Source organism: Cricetulus griseus, unplaced genomic scaffold (genome assembly GCF_003668045.3).
Source record: "Cricetulus griseus strain 17A/GY unplaced genomic scaffold, alternate assembly CriGri-PICRH-1.0 unplaced_scaffold_46, whole genome shotgun sequence".
Taxonomy (NCBI): Eukaryota; Metazoa; Chordata; class Mammalia; order Rodentia; family Cricetidae; genus Cricetulus; species Cricetulus griseus.
In genome coordinates, this window is record NW_023277208.1 from 13,674 (window position 1) to 35,344 (window position 21,671).

At 44.6% G+C, this 21,671-nt stretch overlaps 1 protein-coding gene and 3 pseudogenes across 1 annotated transcript; 2 read left to right on the top strand and 2 right to left on the bottom strand.

Moving 5' to 3' along the window:
• Positions 1-3,173: 3,173 nt before the first annotated feature.
• On the bottom strand, positions 3,174-3,301 carry LOC113838720 (annotated as a pseudogene).
• A 1,135-nt stretch (positions 3,302-4,436) lies between these two features.
• On the top strand, positions 4,437-5,863 carry LOC113838719 (opioid growth factor receptor-like). The gene is given in 2 exon segments (XM_035453865.1): positions 4,437-5,564; positions 5,566-5,863. Coding segments are annotated over 2 exon segments (1,404 nt in total). The 5' UTR covers positions 4,437-4,458.
• Positions 5,864-7,014: 1,151 nt separating this feature from the next.
• On the bottom strand, positions 7,015-7,142 carry LOC113838721 (annotated as a pseudogene).
• Positions 7,143-14,607: 7,465 nt separating this feature from the next.
• On the top strand, positions 14,608-17,336 carry LOC113838718 (annotated as a pseudogene).
• The last annotated feature ends 4,335 nt before the right edge of the window (positions 17,337-21,671 follow it).

A 21,671-nucleotide genomic window follows, 5' to 3' on the forward strand; every position in this document is an offset into this window, starting at 1 on the left:
TCTTTGTGTTCAGGTTTGTCCCTAGGCTCAAGGAGGCCAGGGGATCTGGAGTTTCTTTATGTCATGTCCTGAGACAGAGGCTTACATGTCTTTGCTGTAGCCTGCCATGGCTGTTAAAGCAGGCGGCTGAGTGAGGGTCTGGCCCCTCCAGTCACATCCTGGTGCTGGTTCATGAATTCAGATGCTCAGTCAAACTTTAGAGTTTGCGCACCTTCCAATTTAAGTGTGTCATGCCTGAAGATTTATTGTATCTTTTAGATAGTGGGGCTGTATCAAACTCCTAACACTCTTCCTCGTCCTCCCAGAATATAGAGGTTATAGGCACATACCACCAGGGCACTCACATAAAGTATAGTTTTTGACACTGGGACTAAATCTTTGTTGCCAAGACTAGCATGGAATTTTCTGTGAGCAGCTTGCTTTTGTCACGTGAGTGTGGTGATTCTAGCTTGTAACAGAGTTTGAACAACAATTAGCAAGAAATTCCACATAAGGATTAAAGGTGTGTGCTATTGCTCCCTGCCTCAGGGATTTCTTATTCCAACTAAATTGGGTCAATTTTTGAAATATACAAAATAGGTATACAGTGTTTTTCTAACGTATCCCTGTCTGTGACCCAAGTTCTGGCAATATGTTTCCTGCTTCCTGGGCTCTGAGATTTCAGATTTGTTAAATGCCTGTGCTTCTGTGAAGTTTTCATACCTAACTTTTTACCACTTACCATTTTTCATTAAATAAAATGGTCTTTGAGTAAAATTTAAAGTGCATCTTACTACTTTGCATTGCAAATCATCAACGCTTTAAGATAGCAGGAGTACTCTGGGTGGTGGTGGCACACACCTTTAATCCCAGAACTTGTAAGGCAGAGGGAAGTGGATCTATAAGAGTTCAAATCCTATCTGGTCTAAGAGTAGTGCCAGGACAAGTTCTGAAATATTTTAGTTTGCTGAGAGAATTTTTAAAAGGTTTTAATTCACAGAGAGAAAAGGTTTCCACAGGCCTTGGCCCATTACAAGGTAGTGGCCCCAACCCCGGGCACATCCTATGGTTTAGACGGGGGCAATCGCCAAGACAATCCTCTTTGGGTCACTCCTTGCTGGCCAACAGACAATCAAGGACTTTACAGGGTACTTTCTATGGTTTTTCCTTTGTAGAAAAGCAGGTCCCACCTGGGTGACCACTCTAACATAAGATCATACTTTGTAATCAAGCACTTATGCCCCTTGCCTGTATGCTGATCTGCGGTTTTTTCCTGTATAAGGAGCCTGTAACCCTTGCGGGGTGTGCAGCTTCCCTGATATTGCTGACACCCGAATGCAAATTCGTTCAATAAACCCTCTTGCTTTTGCAGCTCTTGGTCTGGTTTCTGAGTCTTGGGGGCTCCTCGGGATCCTGAGTCCCTTAGGGGTCTGGGGGTCTTTCAGTTCCACACCTAAACAGAGAAACCCTGTCATGAAAAACAAAACAAAATAAAATAAAAATATTGGGAGTAGAGATTGCAGTCTCTAAGATAGCATTCTGTGCTCAGGAAACATGGTTCAGTGAGTCAGTGAAATTCTTGCTTTGCCATGGAAGGGAAGTTCAATTCCTAACTTTTTCTTATTGGTTTCTTGACTTGGGCTTTCTCTGTGTAATAGCCTGGGCTATTCTGAGACTCACTCAGAACACCAGGCTTGCTTCAAACTCTCAGATTCACCTGCATTTGCCTCCAAGGTGCTGGGATTAAAGCCGTGGACCACCAAACCCAGTTTGAATACTTTTATAACATTCCTAATATACAATGATTCACAGGAAAGCCCCTAAAATGCTGCATCATGGGAAACACTCACTTCTCAGTGCCTGGAGGTCACATATACTTCAGGTCTGCATTCAATGAGATTCCATAGGAAGAAAAAAATTGATGCAGAAAAATAGAAACAACAAATCCAGACTCACAGTTTGAATGTTAGCTTGTCAGATACTCATCAAAACAACTGTGAATCACAGCACTGTGTGAGCTATGAACTGATAATTTGCCTTAGCAAACAACAAATATCAGATAGATGAGGTTTAGTCCAGTTGGCAGATTGAGATCTCCTTAGCATCAAATCCCTTGTGTGGTGGACCTTGCTCGTGGTGATTCCCAGTCCTCCAGATCATCATCAGATTAAAAGAAAGTTCAAGGGCAGTTAAGCATACCGGAGACCCCACCCTAAAAAATCCTATGGGGCAATGGTGGGACATGCCTTCAATCCCAGCACCTGGTAGGCAGATACAAGAACATCTCATAGTTCAGTTTGGTCTACAGTATGAGTCACAGGATAGCCGTGGCTACTCGGAGAAACTCTTTCTGGAACAAAAAGGAAGTGAAAAATATAATTAGCTATAAGATTGATCATATCTTTCACAACAATATTGCAGTCCTTTCTCTCTAGCTTATATCAAGAGCAGGTGCATGACTAGTGCATTTGCTAATGCCAAAGAATCAGGATAAAATTTCACCATGTACACACTTTCAAACCAGAAGGCGAACACATATCCAATTTGGACAAATGAAGCAGCTGAAGACCTTGGTGAAGGCAAACTCAATGTTTATAGGTCTCAATACTCAGTGTGTGTGTGAGGCAGGTGCATCAGAATTTCATAGTAACTAGAAGTCATACAATGAGTGTGAGAAACCCCATGTCAAATTCTACCCTCTGACATACTAAAAAATGGTGGGGCAAATTTTGTGAGAATACAAAAATAATTGGAAGATGTTGGTTCTGGGTGATGACATAGCTACTACAGGATTACCGTCCAAACATGGGAACCTAACCTGTGTTTTCCAGCCAGCCAGGATAGAAGGGAAATGGAAACATATACATGTTGCCCTCCTATTTCCCCATGTGGGTGGTAGAATAAGTGTGTCTAAAACACATATACAAAATAAAAATATGTAAAGACACACAGAGTTCCTGTGTAGTCGTGGCCATCCTGGAATTGCTCTGTAGTCCTAGCTGGCCTCACACTCACAGAGATACATTTGCCTCTGCCTCCCCCATCCTGGGACCAAATGTATGTGCCACCCCACCATGAATGCTTCTTTTTTAATGTATTGATTGTGATAAAATATTGTGAATTATTGTATTTTACCCTCTGTTTATATTTCACCTAGCATTGGGGATTTATGCCAGGATTTCCCAAAAAAAGGAAAAGAGTTATGTCACTACCTCACTAAGCACCTCTTTGTTAATTTTTCAATAATTCATTACTGTAGTTATTTTCAAACTGATAAGAACCCATACTACACTTGATCTTTACCAAAAGGCCAAGAAGAGATTGTCAATAAATTTTGTTTGTTTTCTTTAGACAGGGATTATCTGTGTAGCTTTGGAGCCTGTCCTTGAACTAGCTCTCTTAGACCAGACTAGCCTCATATACTCACAGAGATCTGCCTGCCTGTGCCTTCGGATTGCTGGGATTAAAGGTGTGTGCCTCAGACTTCCAGGCAGTGATTGTCATTAATCTTCTTACTCTCTGAATAGCAAGAAAATTTCCTGGGAGTTGACCCATTAAACTGAGGTCTGACCTCACACAGATTTCTAGAACAATTCAAAGGTCGTTTGTATCTTACATATCATTGCAGGTGGAAGTGGATACACATGTGGGAAGAAAGCTGGGGGGTCACAGGTGTAGACTGAGAGCAGTTCATTCTCTCTCAAAAATATATCACTTGCTGTGGACTTATACCCCTGCATTGAATGGACCGTGTGCAAGCAGAGTAGCTAACATCAGGACTGTGCGTTGATGAGAAATTTTGACAGGGAATTCCTGGCAAATTGGATCTCAGCACATCCAGTAACCTGGGGGAACACAGGGAGACTCAAGGTTGTTTCCCATGAATTGGATCTGGGTGTTGGTGGTATCATGGCTGAAAAGAGTCATAGACACACAGGTCAGAGACTTAAACAGCCCTTTTCCATCAATTGAAAGATGCCAGACCCCTAAGGGGCACAGGATCCCAAGGAGCCCCTGAGACTCAGAAACCAGACCAAGAGCTGCAAAGGTAAGAGAACGAATGTGCATTCGGGTGTCAGCAATACTGGGAAAGCTACACACCTAGCAAGGGTTATACGCTCTTTTTATAGGGATTTTATACCCAAATCAGCATACATGCATGGGGACAAAGTGATTGAATACAAAGTGATTGATTACAAAGTATGATTTTATATTAACGAGGTCACCCAGGTTTGACCTGGTCTTCTACAAAGGAAAAACCACAGAATGTACTCACCAAGTCTGAGATACTCAGCTTAATTCCCATGGTCCACACATTTGTTTTCTTACTTCCACAAATGTCCTTTGGCAGATTACTGCCCAAATGCATACACAGTGTAGACATGTTACTAACAGGCTTTCAACGTGTTTTCCATTTTTACAGACAAGTACTCCTCTTCCCCTTTCCTTTCCATGGAATGCCAGTCCTGCCTCTTGAGAATGGATGACCCGGACTACGATTCCACCTGGGAGGACAAGAGCAAGGAAGGCTTTGAAGACGGCCAGGCGGATGATAAAGGCCATGAGGACAAGGGCAGCAAGCACAGCAACGCAAAGGAGCCACGGCCAGGTGTGTTCCAGTCCAGGAAGACCCCTTACCGAAACTGGCGAGCTATGCAGGACATGCGAAGGTATCGGCACCACTACCCGGATCTGGCAGATCCAGACTGCAAGGGCGACATGACTAACCTGTGCTTCTACAAAAATGAGATCTGCTTCCAGCCAAATGGTCTCTACATTGAGGAAATTCTTCACAACTGGAAAGACAACTATGTCGTCCTTGAAGAGAATCACTCCTATATCCAGTGGCTGTTTCCTCTGAGGGAACCAGGAGTGAACCGGCATGCCAAGCCCCTCACACTCAAGGAGGTGGAGGCATTTAAAAGCTCCCAGGAGGTCAAAGAGCGTCTGGTCCGGGCCTATGAACTCATGCTGGGCTTCTATGGGATCCAACTTGAGGACCGGGACACAGGTGCGGTCTGCTGTGCACAGAACTTCCAGCCACGCTTCCAGAACCTCAACAGTCACAGGCACAACAACCTGCGCATTACACGCATCCTCAAGTCGCTGGGAGAGCTGGGATTAGAGCACTACCAGGCACCGCTGATCTGCTTCTTCCTGGAGGAGACACTGGTACAGCACCAACTGCCCAGCGTGCGTCAGAGTGTCCTGGACTACTTCATGTTCGCCGTGCGTTGCAGACACCAGCGCCGGGAGCTTGTGTACTTTGCATGGGAGCACTTCAGACCTCGCTGCCAGTTTGTCTGCTGGCCCCGTGACAAGCTGCAGAGGTTCAGACCTCATGGTATACCACGGCCACTGATGGTACTAGGACAGGCAGATAAGGATGAGGGCTCCGGGAAGCCCTTCCAAGAGGCTGGCACCCAGGGTCAGACCTATGGATCTGGAAGGGACCTGAGTGGGAGCAGTGGAAAAGCTGAGGATCCCTCATTGCTGAGCACAAAGCCCCAGGAATCAGGAGGCCTGGATGAGGCCCAGGGGGATGAGACTGAGTCACTGAGCTCCAAAGAGAGCAAGAAGAGGAAGCGGGGAGAAGAGGCAGGAGCAGGGCCCAGGGGTGTCAGATGTAAAAAACACTGCCCTCAACCTTGAGGGGTGTGCCCTCAGCTCTGTCAGCCAAAAACCCAGGGAGGCTAACCAGGCCTGCCCAGTTACCCATGGGGCCAGAGTGCCTTATGAGACAAGAAAACGGAGGAAGGTGGAGAAGAGGGCTGAGGGTGATTGAGTAGCCAGTAACTATCACACTGAGCTGCAGGCCCATTCCCTACTTCCTACGACTTCAGAGAGCCTTTTGTTGCCAAGACTGGCATGGAATTTTCTGTGAACAGCTTGCTTTTGTCACCTGAGTATGGTGATTCTAGCTGGTAACAGAGTTTGAACAACAATTAGAAAGAAATTCCACATAAGGATTAAAGGTGTGTGCTATTGCTCCCTGGATCAGGGATTTCTTTTTCCAACTAAATTGGCTCAATTTTTGAAATATACAAAATAGGTATATAGTGTTTTTCTAACTTATCCCTGTCTGTGACCCAAGTTCTGGCAATATGTTTCCTGCTTCCTGGGCTCTGAGATGTCAGATTTGTTAAATGCCTGTGTTGCTGTGAATTTTCATACCTAACTTTTTACCATTCACCATTTTTCATTAAATAAAATGGTCTTTGAGTAAAATTTAAAGTGTATCTTACTACTTTGCATTGCAAATCATCAACCTTAGATACTAGGAGTACTCTGGGTGGTGGTGGCAAAGAATCAGGATAAAATTTCACCTTGTACACACTTTTCAAACCAGAAGGCGAACACATATCCAATTTGGACAAATGAAGCAGCTGAAGACCTTGGTGAAGGCAAACTCAATGTTTATAGGTCTCAATACTCAGTGTGTGTGTGAGGCAGGTGCATCAGAATTTCATAGTAACCAGAAGTCATACAATGAGTGTGAGAACTGTCTGAGCTACAGAAACCCCATGTCAAATTCTACCCTCTGACATACTAAAAAATGGTGGGGCAAATTTTGTGAGAATACAAAAATAATTGGAAGATGTTGGTTCTGGGTGATGACATAGCTACTACAGGATTACCGTCCAAACCTGGGAACCTAACCTGTGTTTTCCGGCTAGCCAGCATAGAAGGGAAATGGAAACACGCACATGTTACCCTCCTATTTCCCCGTGTGGGTGGTAGAATAAGTGTGTCCAGAACATGAACACAAAATAAAAATATGTAAACACAAACAGAGATTCTGTGTAGTCGTGGCCATCCTGGAATTGCTCTGTAGTCCTAGCTGGCCTCACACTCACAGAGATACATTTGCCTCTGCCTCCCCCATCCTGGGACCAAATGTATGTGCCACCCCACCATGAATGCTTCTTTTTTAATGTATTGATTGTGATAAAATATTGTGAATTATTGTATTTTACCCTCTGTTTATATTTCACCTAGCATTGGGGATTTATGCCAAGATTTCCAAAAAAGGGAAAAGAGTTATGTCACTACCTCACTAAGCACCTCTTTGTTAATTTTTCAATAATTCATTACTGTAGTTATTTTCAAACTGATAAGAACCCATACTACACTTGATCTTTACCAAAAGGCCAAGAAGCCATTGTCAATAAATTTTGTTTGTTTTCTTTAGACAGGGATTATCTGTGTAGCTTTGGAGCCTGTCCTTGAACTAGCTCTCTTAGACCAGACTAGCCTCATACTCACAGAGATCTGCCTGCCTGTGCCTTCGGATTGCTGGGATTAAAGGTGTGTGCCTCAGACTTCCAGGCAGTGATTGTCATTAATCTTCTTACTCTCTGAATAGCAAGAAAATTTCCTGGGAGTTGACCCATTAAACTGAGGTCTGACCTCACACAGATTTCTAGAACAATTCAAAGGTCGTTTGTATCTTACATATCATTGCAGGTGGAAGTGGATAAACCTGTGGGAAGAAAGCTGAGGGGTCACAGGTGTAGACTGAGAGCAGTTCATTCTCTCTCAAAAATATATCACTTGCTGTGGACTTATACCCCTGCATTGAATGGACCCTGTGCAAGCAGAGTAGCTAACATTAGGACTGTGCGTTGATGAGAAATTTTGACAGGGAATTCCTGGCAAATTGGATCTCAGCACATCCAGTAACCTGGGGGAACACAGGGAGGCTCAGGTTGTTGCCCATGAATTGGATCTGGGTGTTGGTGGTATCATGGCTGAAAAGAGTCATAGACAGACAGGTCAGAGACTTAAACAGCCCTTTTCCATCAATTGAAAGATGCCAGACCCCTAAGGGGCACAGGATCCCAAGGAGCCCCTGAGACTCAGAAACCAGACCAAGAGCTGCAAAGGTAAGAATGAATGTGCATTCGGGTGTCAGCAATACTGGGAAAGCTGCACACCTAGCGAGGGTTATACACTCTTTTTATAGGGATTTTATACCCAAATCAGCATACATGCAAGGGGTACAATGTGATTGATTACAAAATGATTGATTACAAGTATGATTTTATATTAACAAGGTCACCCAGGTTTGACCTGGTCTTCTACAAAGGAAAATCCACAGAATGTACTCTGGAAAGTCCTTGATTGTCTGTTGGCCAGCCAGGTGTAACCCAAAGAGGGCCTTGGGGATTGCCCCTGTCAAAAACCATAGAATGTGCCCAGGGTTGGGGGCAACTTCCTTGTAGTTTGCCAAGGCCTGTGGGAACTTTTTGTCTTTGTGAACTAAAGACTTTCACTTGAATCTCTATTATTCTTGGAACCATAAGTATTCTTATGCTCTTGCTTACTTTTGGACCTCGCATTTTGAATCGCCTTCTGGACACTATAAGAGATCGAATCAGTACAGGACAGATAATGATGTTAAAACACCAGTACCAACCTGTGGTTAGCTAATCTACACAATAATATTAAGATTAAGTCATATACCATAAGGAAAAGAGGGGAATGAGGGACCCTCCAACTTAAACCCGGCATGGTATCCACCAACATGAAATTGAAATCACCCTGTCCAAACACATACTTCTGGAAAAGGGAACATATGAATTATTTGGTCATGATGACCGGTTTCTCAACCACTTAGTCTCTAAGGAGTGTTGTTATTCCCAATAACTGTAATAACTGTCTGGCTTCTAAAAATTTATGTGAGTGACCATTTTCCAGAGAGTCATAACCACCCATGTTTTTAAAACATAATAATTTTAGCTCACTCTGTTCCTCAAAAACCACTGGCTGTTCCATGGCCTTGCAGATGGAAAAACCAAAAATAATACTCCAAAACCTCATGGGCAAAATTGTAAGTTCAATTCCCAACCAATCTGTAAATGGTTCCTGTATGTTATAACCAATCACTATGCTGTCATACTCTTGCCTAGCAGCCTGGAAAATATAAAAACTGCTTGCCTTAAAAACAGGGGCTGGAGAGATGGCTCAGTGCTTAATAGCACTGGCTGTTCATCCAGAGGACCCAGGTTCAATTCCCAGCACCCACATGGCAGCTTACAACTGTCTAAGACTCCAGTTCCAGGAGATCTAACACCTTCAGACCAATGCACAGAAAATAAATTTAAATGAGCTAGTTTAAAAAAAAACCAGGGGGTCGATCTATTCTCAGAGAAAGACCCCAAAGCCTTGGAATGAAATCCTTTTGCTTTTGCATCAAACTTGCATCCTGTGAGTGGCACTGTGAGGTGCATCTCCCAAAGATGGACCCCACTTCTGTGCCCAACATATCTTGCCTTGATAAGATGGTTTGTGGCTAATCTCATTGAATTTTGTAATGCATGGTTTGATTGGTTTGGGGGGGTTGTTTTTTTTTGAGGCAGTGTTTCTCTGAGGCTTTGGAGACTGTCCTGTAACTAGCTCTTGAAGACCAGGCTGGTCTTGAACTCAGAGAGATCTGCCTGCCTCTGCCTCCTGAGTGCTGGGATTAAAGGTGTGCACCACCAACACCCTCATGGTTTGGTTGTTATCATGGCAAGCCAGGTATTTTCTGCAGGTAGGTAGATGAGGAATTACTCAGGCATTGAGGTGAGGTGGGGAGAAGGTAAAAGGAGGAGAAAAGGGAGGTGCCCTGCAGTGAGGATGCACATGAGAGAAAAAATTAAAAAGAAAAGGTGCATCATGGTATTTTCCTTTCTCTTTGCTTTCACTTACTTTCATTTTTCTTTTTGTAGTTTGGAAAGGGTTTCTCTCTTGATGAATACTCTAGGTAGACTAGGTTGGCTTTGGACTGACTGAGATCTCCCTGCCTCTGCCTCCTGAGTGCTGGGATAAAAGGTGTATGCTATTGCAGCATGGCTCAGGGTTTTCTTTTTCCAACTAAACTGGGTCAAATTTTGACATACACAAAATAATTATACAGTGTTTTTCTAATGCAGCCCTGGCTTTGCCCCAAGTTCTGGCAATTTGTTCCCAGCTTCCTGAGCTCTGAGATTGCAGAATTGCTAAATGCCTGTGTAATGGTGAAGTGTTCATAACTAGCTTTTCACCACTCATCATTTTTCATTAAATAAAATGGTCTTTGAGTAAAATTTAAACTGTATGTTACTACTTTGAATTGCAAAACATCAATACTTTGAAATGTTGGGAGTAGGCTGGGTGGTGGTGGGACACACCTTTAACCCCAGAACTTAGATCAAAGAGGGATATGGATCTAAATGAGTTCAAGGCCTAACAGGTCTACACAGTGAGTACCAGGACAAGCTCCAAAGCTAAACAGAAAAACATTGTCATGAAAAACAAACAAACAAATACTGGGCGTAGATTTTGCAGTCTCTAAGATTGCATTCTTTGGGGGAGGAGAGATGGTTATGGGAGTCAGTGAAATTCTTGCTTTACCATGAATGGTTAGTTCAATTCCTAATTTTTTTTTTTGGTTTTTTGAGAGAGGGTTTCTCTGTGTAGCTTTGGAGCCTATCCTGGCACTCGCTCTGGAGACCAAGCTGGCCTGGAACTCACAGAGATCCTCCTGCCTCTGCCTCATGAGTGCTGGGATTAAAGGCATGTGCCACCAATGCCCAGCTCAGTTCCTAAATTTTTTTTTGGTTTCTTCACACAGGCTTTTTCTGTGTAACATCCATGACTATTCTGGGATCTCTTTGAACACCAGGCTTGCCTCAAACTCTCAGAGATCCACCTGCCTTGGCCTCCAAAGTCTGGGATTAAAGGTGTGTGCCACCAAACACAGTGTGAAAAAATTCATAACTTTTCCAATATATATTAATTCATAGCAAAGCTCCTAAAATGCATCCTGGGGAAGAGTCACTTCTTAGCACCTGGAGGTGACATTGCTTCAAGTTTGCGTTCAATGAGATTCCATAGAAAGAAGAAAACTCTGTGCAAAAAAATTGAAAACTAACAAAAAAAAAGAAAACAGACTCATTGTTTTAATGTTATCTTGTCAGAGGCTCATCAAAACATCAGCAAACCACGGCACTGTGTGAGCCGTAAATTGATAATTTGCCTTAGCAAACAACAAAATTCAAATGGCTAAGGTATTGTTAAGTGGGTAGTTTGGGACCTCCTCAGCATCTAATCGCTTGTGTGGTGGGCCTTTCGGCTCCTTGTGAATTCCAACTGATATAGGTCATCATCACATACAAAAAAAGTTCAAGGCCAGTTAAGGATTTAGTGGGAGGGTCTCTTGTTATGATGGGAAAAAGGTGGGGGACTGGGAGGGGCCAGGATAGAAAATATATTTTAGGCCAGGCACTTGGACTGGAGCTACAAACAGCAGCAGCGATCTTGGGAAGATGATGGGGCCTGCTGATAGCCAGGGTAAGTTGCCTGTAAGGCTTCTGGGTAGCTTGCAGTGGTGGCATGGCTCTACCACTTTGAACTCCCAAATCAGTGTGAAAGTTGATCCATTCCTCCCATATATCTTCACCACTATGAGCTGTTGTTGTTCAATTATGCTAATCCTTCCTAGGGTGGGGCAGTAGAGTGTGTGGGACCCTACAGTGGGAGGATCTGTAGGAGGAGATGGAATAAAGGGTGGAGGATGTGGGAGGGACCTGGAATGAAAAGAATTTAAGGCCGGGTCCTGGGAACAGATTTTCCAGTACCAGCAGTGTTCTGGACAAGACGGGAGAGCCTGCTGATATCCAGGGTAAGTTGGCGACTCCGGCTTCTGGTTAGATTGTGTGGGTGAGATGGCTGTACCATGTTTTCTCTCAACCACTTTTCCCCCCAACACCTTCAGCAACATGATCTGTTGTTGGTTTTATTTATGTTGGCATTTCTCTAAGTAATTTTAATTCTCATTGATCTGATGGCTAAAGTTGTTGCATTTTGCTTGTTTGGTTTTTTGGAAGACAGGACACTCTGAATGGTCCTGGGTGTACTTGTACTCTCTATGTAATTTAGGTTGTGTGTTACGATAACTTTTTCCGCCAAAAGCTGCCTGGGCCCCATCGCCATGTGTGAGGTTTAGGCCAGCCGCCCGCCTAATACACAGAAACTTGTATTAGGTTCAATGCTGCTTGGCCAATGACTAGGATTCTCATCTGTTAGCTCAGTCTCAATTATCATGCATCTATATATTTTATAAAACTTATCTTATCGGATGCCTTATTGGCGTCCCTCCTTGTGGGTATATCACATTGTGCAGCTGGAGCAGGCGAATAGGGAAAAGGGCGAACACTTCCTGTTTCCTTGCTAAATATGAGTCTCCTTGCTTTGTCACCTCCTGCCTGGATCACTTCTCTACTACATTTCCCAGAATCCTCTTTGACTCCTAGTCCTGTCTAACTTCCTGTCTCATTGGCCAAATAGTATTTTATTTAACAATCACTAAGATAAACATACACAGAACATTCCTCATCAGTTGTGCATGACACTCTAAATCTCTGCCTGCCTCCGCCTCCTGATTGCTGGGATTGAAGACATGTAGCAACACACCCAGCCAGTTAAAACTTATTTACTTTTATTGTTTGTTTTATGAGACAGGGTTTCTCAGTGTAGTCTTGGCTAGTCTGTAACACTCATTATTTCATAAGTGGCCTTCCAGCTCAGTGATCCTCCTGCCTCTGCCTCTCTAGTGCTGGGCTTAAAGGTGTCTGTGTGTGTCACCAAACTGTACTTGCATTTACAGTTCATTTAAAAAACTCTTTATATACTAAACTACCACCCAACTGAAAAATCTTGTGTGAGAAATATTTTTTATATCTTTTGAATTCTTTTATATTGTATTTTTATTCTATATTTATTCTATATTCTGTATTTTATTTAATTTAAAATCTTACTTTACCTACAGAACCCAGTTACCTTTCCTCTGTGTTCTGCATTCTCCTGAATATCACCCAATCCTACACCTCATCCAATCCTCATGGAGGGTGAGGCCCCACTTGTAGAATCATAAAAGTCAGTCACATTATTTTGGACAGTACCAAGGCCCTCCCTAATGCATGTAGGCTGAGTGAGTATCCCTCCACAGGGAATAGGCTCGAAAATCCCATTCATGCAATAGGGATTAATACTGGCTAAAATGACAGTGGTGCCATGGAATGCCCAAGCTCCCCAACTGACATTCATGTTAAGGGGGCCTTGTTCTGTCTTATGCAAGTTTGTCAACTGTGAGTCTGGTGTTTGTGAGGAACCACTTCATCAGGATAGCGGTTTGTGTGGGTTTCCCGAGCAAGATCTTTACCCCGTTGCTCATCATGCCTCTCTCTCTACAAGTGGAAACCAGGAGTTAGGCTCAGTGCATAGATGTGGATCTCTCATTCTGCTTTCATCAGCTACTGGATGAAGTCTCTATGGTGGCATTGAGGTAGTCATCAATCTCAATATAGGGGGAGGGCATTAGGATAGCCTCTCCACAGTTAATTAGATTCTTAGTTGAGGTCATCCTTGTGGATTCCTGCACATTTCCCTAGTTCCAGGTTTCTTGTTAAGCCCATGACTCCCTCTCTTAAGGTATCTCTTTCCTTGCTCTCCTTCTCTGTTGTAATTCTAACTTGACCTTCCTGATCCCTCTGTTCTCCTTCTCCTCCTCCTCCTCCCTCCTTCTCCCCCTATGTTCCCAATTTACTTAGGATATCTTGTTCTTTTCTGGTTGTAGGGCAATCCATGTATGTCTCTCTTAGGGTCTTCCTTGTTTTCTGGCTACTCTGGGGTTATGGGCTGAGGGCTGGTTACCATTTGGCTTATCTATAATATCCACTTATGAGTGAGTACGTATCAGTTTGTCTTTCTGTGTCTGGGTTGCCTGGCTCAGTATGGTTTCTTCCAGTTCCATCCATGTGCCTGTGAATTTCACAGTGTCATTGTTTTCTAAAATGAAGTAGTGCTCCCTTGTGTAAACGCCCCACATTTTCCTTATCAGTTCTTCAGTTGAGGACATCTAGGTTTCTTCCAGGCTCTGGCTATTGCAAACAATGCTGCTATGAACATAGGTGAACAGATGTCCTTGTGTTGCATCCTTTGAATTTGTGCTTAAGAGTGTAATTGTTGCCTCTTGAGATACATTGATTCTCATTTTCCTGAGAAACTGCAACACTGATTGCCAATGTGGCTTAAAAAGATTTCAATAGAGAAACAATTGGGCACAACTTCAAAACAGAGTTACTCTCCTGTCCCAGGATTATAACAAGAGCAGACATAGGACTAGAATCTTCCAAGTGGTGGAAGAAGGGGGATAAAATGACCAGAAAGATTGCAACATAGTTATCCTTTTAAGACACAATGTCAACAAGAGGTACTCATTTACTTCTGAAAGGGATGAAAAATGTACACTCAAGGGATCTGGGTCTCTTACTCAGCATGTGTGAGATGGGGATCAGAAATTCATGGTTATCCTTAGTCATTCAATGAGTTTGAGACCAGCCGGTGATACAAAAACCTGGTGTCAGTCTCTGCTCTTCCTCCAGACAGAACCCTTAGAATCAAGGGCTCTGAAGATTAGGAGATGGCAGAGTCAAAGCCTTTTTCACTAAGCCTGAGAAACTAAGTTTAATTAATTTCCGTGGTCCACACATTTGTTTTCTTACTTCCACAAATGTCCTTTGGAAGGTACTGTACGAATGCATACCCAGTGTAGACATGTTAATAACAGGCTTTCAACATGTTTTCCATTTTTACAGGCAAGTACTCCTCTTCCCCTTTCCTTTCCATGGAAAGCCGGTCCTGCCTCTTGAGAATGGATGACCCGGACTACGATTCCACCTGGGAGGACGAGAGCAAGGAAGGCTGTGAAGACGGCCAGGCGGATGATAACGGCCATGAGGACAAGGGCAGCAAGCACAGCAATGCAAAGGAGCCACGGCCAGGTGTGTTCCAGTCCAGGAAGACCCGGTCCCGAAACTGGCGAGCTATGCAGGACATGCGAAGGTATCGGCACCACTACCCGGATCTGGCAGATCAAGACTGCAACGGCGACATGTCTAACCTGCGCTTCTACAAAAAGAGATCTGCTTCCAGCCAAACGGTCTTTACATTGAGGAAATTCTTCACAACTGGAAAGACAACTATGTCGTCCTTGAAGAGAATCACTCCTATATCCAGTGGCTGTTTCCTCTGAGGGAACCAGGAGTGAACCGGCATGCCAAGCCCCTCACACTCAAGGAGGTTGAGGCATTTAAAAGCTCCCAGGGGTCAAAGAGCGTCTGGTCCGGGCCTATGAACTCATGCTGGGCTTCTATGGGATCCAACTTGAGGACCGGGACACCGGTGCCGTCTGCCGTGCACAGAACTTCCAGCCACGCTTCCAGAACCTCAACAGTCACAGGCACAACAACCTGCGCATTACACGCATCCTCAAGTCGCTGGGAGAGCTGGGCTTAGAGCACTACCAGGCACCGCTGGTCCGCTTCTTCCTGGAGGAGACACTGGTACAGCACCAACTGCCCAGCGTGCGTCAGAGTGTCCTGGACTACTTCATGTTCGCCGTGCGTTGCAGACACCAGCGCCGGGAGCTTGTGTACTTTGCATGGGAGCACTTCAGACCTCGCTGCCAGTTTGTCTGGGGGGCCCAGGACAAGCTGCAGAGGTTCAAACCTCATGGTAAACCACGGCCACTGATGGTACTAGGACAGGCAGATAAGGATGAGGGCTCCGGGAAGCCCTTCCAAGAGGCTGGCACCCAGGGTCAGACCTATGGATCAGGAAGGGACCTGAGTGGGAGCAGTGGAAAAGCTGAGGATCCCTCATTGCTGAGCACAAAGCCCCAGGAATCGGGAGCCCTGGATGAGGCCCAGGGGGATGAGACTGAGTCACTGAGCCCCAAAGAGAGCAAGAAGAGGAAGCGGGGAGAAGAGGCAGGAGCAGGTACCAGGGGCGTCAGATGTAGAAAAAACTGCCCTCAACCTTGATGGGTGTGCCCTCAGCTATGTGAGTCAGATACCCAGAGAGGCTAACCAGCCCTGCCCAGTTACCCATGGGGCCAGTGTGACTGATGAGACAAGAAAACGGAGGAAGATGGAGAAGAGGGCTGAGGCTGACTGAGGAGCCAGTAACTATCACACTGACCTGCAGGCCCATGCCCCACTTCCTACGACTTCAGAGAGCCCTGAGGCCCAAAAGGATGAGAATGGGCTAGAGGACCCAGAAAGCCAGGTGGGGCCAGAGCAAGGTGCCCCTGAGATCCTGGTGGACCCTGACCCTGACACTACAGGAATCCCAGGGCTCTGTGCTTACCTGTGGATCTCTGCTTCTCCTTCCATCAACTAATGGATGAAGGTTCTAGCATGGCATTCAGGGCAGTCATCATTCTCATGATAGGGAAAGGGCATTAAAGTTATTCTCTCCCCTATTGATTAGGTTCCTAGTTGGGGTCATTCTTGCGGATCTCTGTACAATTCCCTAGTGCCAGATTTCTCTTTAATCCTACAGTGGCTCCTCTACTGATGTCTCTTTCCTTGCTCTGCTCTATTCCTCTCCCCACACAATCATCCTCATCCCTCATGTTCTCCTCCCTCTCCTCCCCTCTCCTCATTCATTACCCTACCTCCATACCCACTCTCCCCATGGTCACAATTTGTTCAGGAACTCTTGTAGTTTCAGCTTCACTGCAGGATCATGGATGACACTTTCATGGTCCTCCTTGTTTCCTTGCTTCTCTGGTGGTATGGAATGTACTCTGGTAAACCTTTGCTCTATGTCTAATATCCATATAAGAGTGAATACATACCATGTTTGTCTTTCTGTGACTGGGTTACCTCACTTAGGATTGTTTCAACTAGTTCTATCCCGTTGCCTGCAAGTTTCAAGATTTCATTGAGCTTTTATGCTGAGTAGTACTCCATTGTGTAAATGTACCACATTTTCTCATTGCATTCTTCAGCTGAGGGGCATATAGATTGATTCCTTGCTCTGCCTATTACAAACAATTCTACTATGAACATAGTTGGACATAAGTCCATATTGTATGAATGTGCATTCTTTGGGTATATGCCTAAGAGAGGAATTGCTGAATCTTGAGGTAGACCGATTCTGATTTTCCTAAGAAACCATCATACAGTTTTTCAACATGGTTGTACAAGTTTGCACTCCCAACAGCAATGGAGGAGTGCTCCTCTTTCTCTACAGAACAGGATCCATCCTTTTGCTGCATACAAGAAACATACTTCAACCTTAAAGACAGATACCACCTCAGAGTTGGGAAAAGATTTTCCAATAAATAAGCTTAGCAGACATCTATACAATGTTTCACCAAAACACAAAAGAACATAGCAGACACAGTGATAGATAAGTAGTCTCAGGTCTGGTGAGAACCAACACCAGCTCCAGGATATCTGTGCTTTTCAGGCCGCACCTTTTGGGGGACTTTACAGATTGTGTTTTGCCCATTTGTTCCTGAACCAGACCTGGATGGAGAATGAGAAAAAGAGGTCAGAGAAAGACTTTTATGCCCAGCCTAGCCTACAAGGTCTAGATGATGAATAGAAGGACTGGCTTTGCCTGACACCTGCTCACCGCCCACACACACACATGCAGATAGTTCTAGGAATCCTGATGTCAAAGAGGAGAGATGAGGAGAGGATGAGTGTGTGCTGACATACCTGGGAACAAGAAAACTTCAGTAGAAATACAGTAGGATTCACTGGGAGAACTGTTAACTTTGCCCACGAGATAACATGGAGCTGTTGCATAGACCCAGGGTGTACCTGAATTGAATAGAATGTGAGCTCCAGCCTTGGATGCAAATATTTCACAACTGCACAACTGTCCTTAGCTGCCCAAAGCAGCATAGCAGCACTGGGTGTGCGGATTATGGTTAACTATGCAGGGTTTAGAGACTGGGAGCTGATGGAATAGTGGCTATTCCCGCTTAGGAAGAGAGGGACAAGAGAAAGACCTACATGATCTGCTACCCAGGCTCCCAAATCCTTTGTGCATACATGAAGCATTCCCTGTGCAGGCATTTCAGAGCAATTGGGAAAACATACAGCCACTGAGAGTTTGAAGAAAATAGAGAACCTGGGAAACCATGGCCAGCTGGGTTCCCTTGAGGACTTGAGGATGGAAGAAGACCTGCTTCCAATTTACTGGTTCCCAATGATTGGGGATCAAGTCACTGTGGGGGACCTGGATGCATCCCAATATTTGGCTGCATTGGTGTGACTGAGTGCACCAGCAACATAGGTTCCTTGTAGGGCCTGGATGCACCTGGAGGCGTGATTACATTGGGTCTCTGGGTGTACTGTCGCGTCTGGGTTACTTGCAGGCTCTTGAGGCCTTTGGAAACCTGGAGGCTAGCTGTGGGAAGGAAACAAACTCAGAATTTACAAGTCCCAGGTCCTCTCTCGGTCCCCTAGTTCCCTCTATATCTAACCAGGGAGTGAAGGCCCCCTGAGGCAGGAAAGACCATGATATCTCACCCCACCCTCACCATCTACATAGGAGATTTAGTGGCCACATGGACTTCTCAGGCCTTTGTCTGATTCTCTTTGGCATGTCTGGTCTTGAACCAGTTGTAAAGTAGCAAACAAAAGAGATCAGGAGAGGTAGGGTGCCAACAAAAGGCCCCAAATCTTAAGATGCTGGAAGAAATGCCTGGCCTATGCTCTTTATACTTCATCTATCACAGATTTCAAAGATGAAGGGACATGTATAGAATGAAGGCAGGATGAACTGGACTTGAAGCCAGTAGAATATGGAAGGTTCTAAGACAAGGATACATTTTAATGAGGGCCTTAGGTAGAGGCTATTAAGATCCTTTGGAGCAAAATTATCGCTCTGAGGGGGCACCACAATTCTGTATTTGGGGACTGAGAGTTAGACCAACCTTAGATAACACTTTTATCTCTATTCCATGAGATTTATTGGGCTTTGCAGCCGAAGTACTTGAGGGGAGAAATGTGTGCACAAATCAGGAAAATATGCATATTCCTGCTGTGTCAGGGTCTATCTGATAAGAGTGAAGGGAGACACTAGACAGGATATACCTCGATATGGTGCTCCTCCAGGCCAAACCTTTGAACCAGAGTCATGCATTCCTTCTTCAGGTACATGCACTTATCAGAATGTTCTTTGAGTGTCAGGTTTTTATCCTCAGTGAATGTCTGCATTTCTGCTGACTCCTTGGATTATTGGAAGACTCTTGTGACTTTGGAGGAAATTGAGATGTCAGGACCATGGGGATATGGTGATTTTGAGGTACTTGTAGAACCTTGGGTGACTGGGTTCAGTGGAGAGCTAGAGGATCTGTTACTTTGAAGTGTATAGGGTCCTCCAGTCTTTTTTGACCAGGTGGAATTGGCAAACCATGGGCAACATGAAATTCTGGGATCATATGGGAATTTGGTTCCATTGTGAGCTCTTAGACTAAAGACACTGGGAATAAAAACAGAAATAGATCAGAGAAGCCCTAAAGAGGCTAGCTCATCCACACATAGCTCCCTATTGCCTGTTGCAGGCTTGGTAGATAATGTCCTGCTCAGGTTTCATCTATAGTGGTGAACACTGTAGAAAAGCATATTAGATGGGACAGTACCCTTGGGACTCATCAGCACTGTCCTTCTGGTTGCCCCACCTTTTGCCTGAAAGGGGTCAATTAAACTAAAGCCAGGAGAATATCAAAGGTTCTAATACACTCTGGCAATTTCTGCAAAATTGTTACATATTGTATACACAAAGAGTTAACCATGAAAGGAAACAAAAACGACACAAATATGGTCACTGAAAAATGTTAGTACTCTTGTGTCCAAATTCTTAGCCACAAGTTATAAAAACCAACATGTGGGAAGTAAAGCAAGCTGTTCCCAGAGCATGAAAGGTCATCCTGGGCTACAGAGAATCAGAACTTTGTCTCAGCCAAGAAAACCAAACTGCATTTGGTAGCAACTGCCTCTGATCCCTAAAGTGTTAGTTGAGGGCAGTAGTGTCAGAACAATCAGTATCAGCAGTTGGTAAAAGAAGTCAAGTAATGAGAATTGCTTAAAGAATTCAAGCTGAGACACATTTCCTAGAGAGGCATCTAATTCAGAGTTGTTCAATAAAGAGCTGGTCCTGGACGGCAGAAGAGGCTCCATCATTATCTTTGGCTGGAATGGTGAGAGCTGATTGAGTCTCCATCCTCTTCCTGCAGGCTCTGTGTCAGGCTCTGGAGCTGTGATGAATGCACCTGTCTTTCTTGAGTCTGAATCTTGATCTGGACCTGGGTATGCAGGTGATCCACAAGATGCTGTCTGACTTGGGATTCCAATTCTTCCTGTAGGGGATTGGCCAGCCTGTCCACACTTCAGGGCTTCATATAAAAGACCTTCACTGTCTCATCAATGAAGAAGACAGAATCAGGTTCTGCAGGACTAGGACTGAGCAAAGGGACATTGGACACTGCCTTGGATCTTCCTCATGGAGAGAATGGATGGTGAGTCTGGAGATTCAATGGCTGCCTGGTGGATGGGAACTGACACATAACTGTGTCTGGTATGTGGAATCCCCACAAGCAGAGGCCATGAGAAAGCCTTTGCAGCTGGAATATTTAGCATTCATATCCTTCCTTCCCTTCCATGAGAGCTCTCTAGACTTCTTCCCCTGCTGCTTCTGTTCTATGGATCTCTTCCTCTTCTCATTTGTTTCACAAGCCTGATCAATTTGGGAGAAAATGGATGCCTGGTCTACTGTATTGTTCAAGCCCTCGAGTTGTTGTGAAGGATCCCCAGTTATGGTCGCTGACACATGGAAAAAAAGGATTCCAAGTGGGAGACAAATTTCAAATGGCTGAATACAGTGGGAGCATTGACACCTGATGGTCTCTCACACATACAATCTGAGTTGGCCGACCTTGCAAGAGGGACACAATCTTTGGGAAGTCCACACCCATCATGCAATGACTGGTGGCCGAGCTTCCCAGCTTGTTCTCTACTCGTTTGCATCGGCTGCCCATACCTAGCTGCAGGTGAATCTACAATGGATGAAGGGTACTAGAGATTTGGCTGGGACTGGATTTTATCTCTGCAGCTGAGTCTGTTTTGTCTTGAAACCTACTGCTTTGACTAGGAGTGTCTTTTCTAGATGGAAATGATCCAGAAGCTACTGTACCTGGGGCTTATCAAACAATTGCCATACCCAAAAGTTTCACAGGAGCCTTATCAAAATGGGAATAGTGCTGTGAGGTATTGGTGGTCATGGCTTCAGGTCTTGCAGATGTTAGCTGTTTTCCGGACCACACAGGAACACCAGTGGTGGGAGCATTGATAGGAAATTGACTCTTGTTCTGATGCACTGAGAGCTGGTTTCTCCTGAACACTATGGCATTTCTAGATCTTCCTGGGATGATCCCAAGTGTATCTGGACCTCTGCTTCCTTATATGCACCTGAAGGGACACAGAAGAATTGAAGTCAGGAAATTGGAAGCACACGGCACACAATTGTTTATGAACCACAAGTAAAGCTTCCCTGCTGGGGTAGATGTGGGGAATGGAGCCCACAGTAGAAGTTTTGAAGATAGAGACAAGGATAGATAAGTTACCACGGGAATTATTTGGAGAAACAGCTTTAGCATGTCCAGTTGACCCTTGTAGTCCTTGTTTAGCATCCTGTGATTCATCCTTTTGAACTTAGCTCTTCGATTCTTAAACCAGATCTGGAAGGGGTAAAAAAGTTGTCAGTGGGTGACTGCTTTGATATGGTGAACAAGCTGGTTGGAAAAAAATATTTCTAGAAAGTACCTATTTAAATCCTGAGTTCTGGGGATTTAAAGAAGTTAGCAA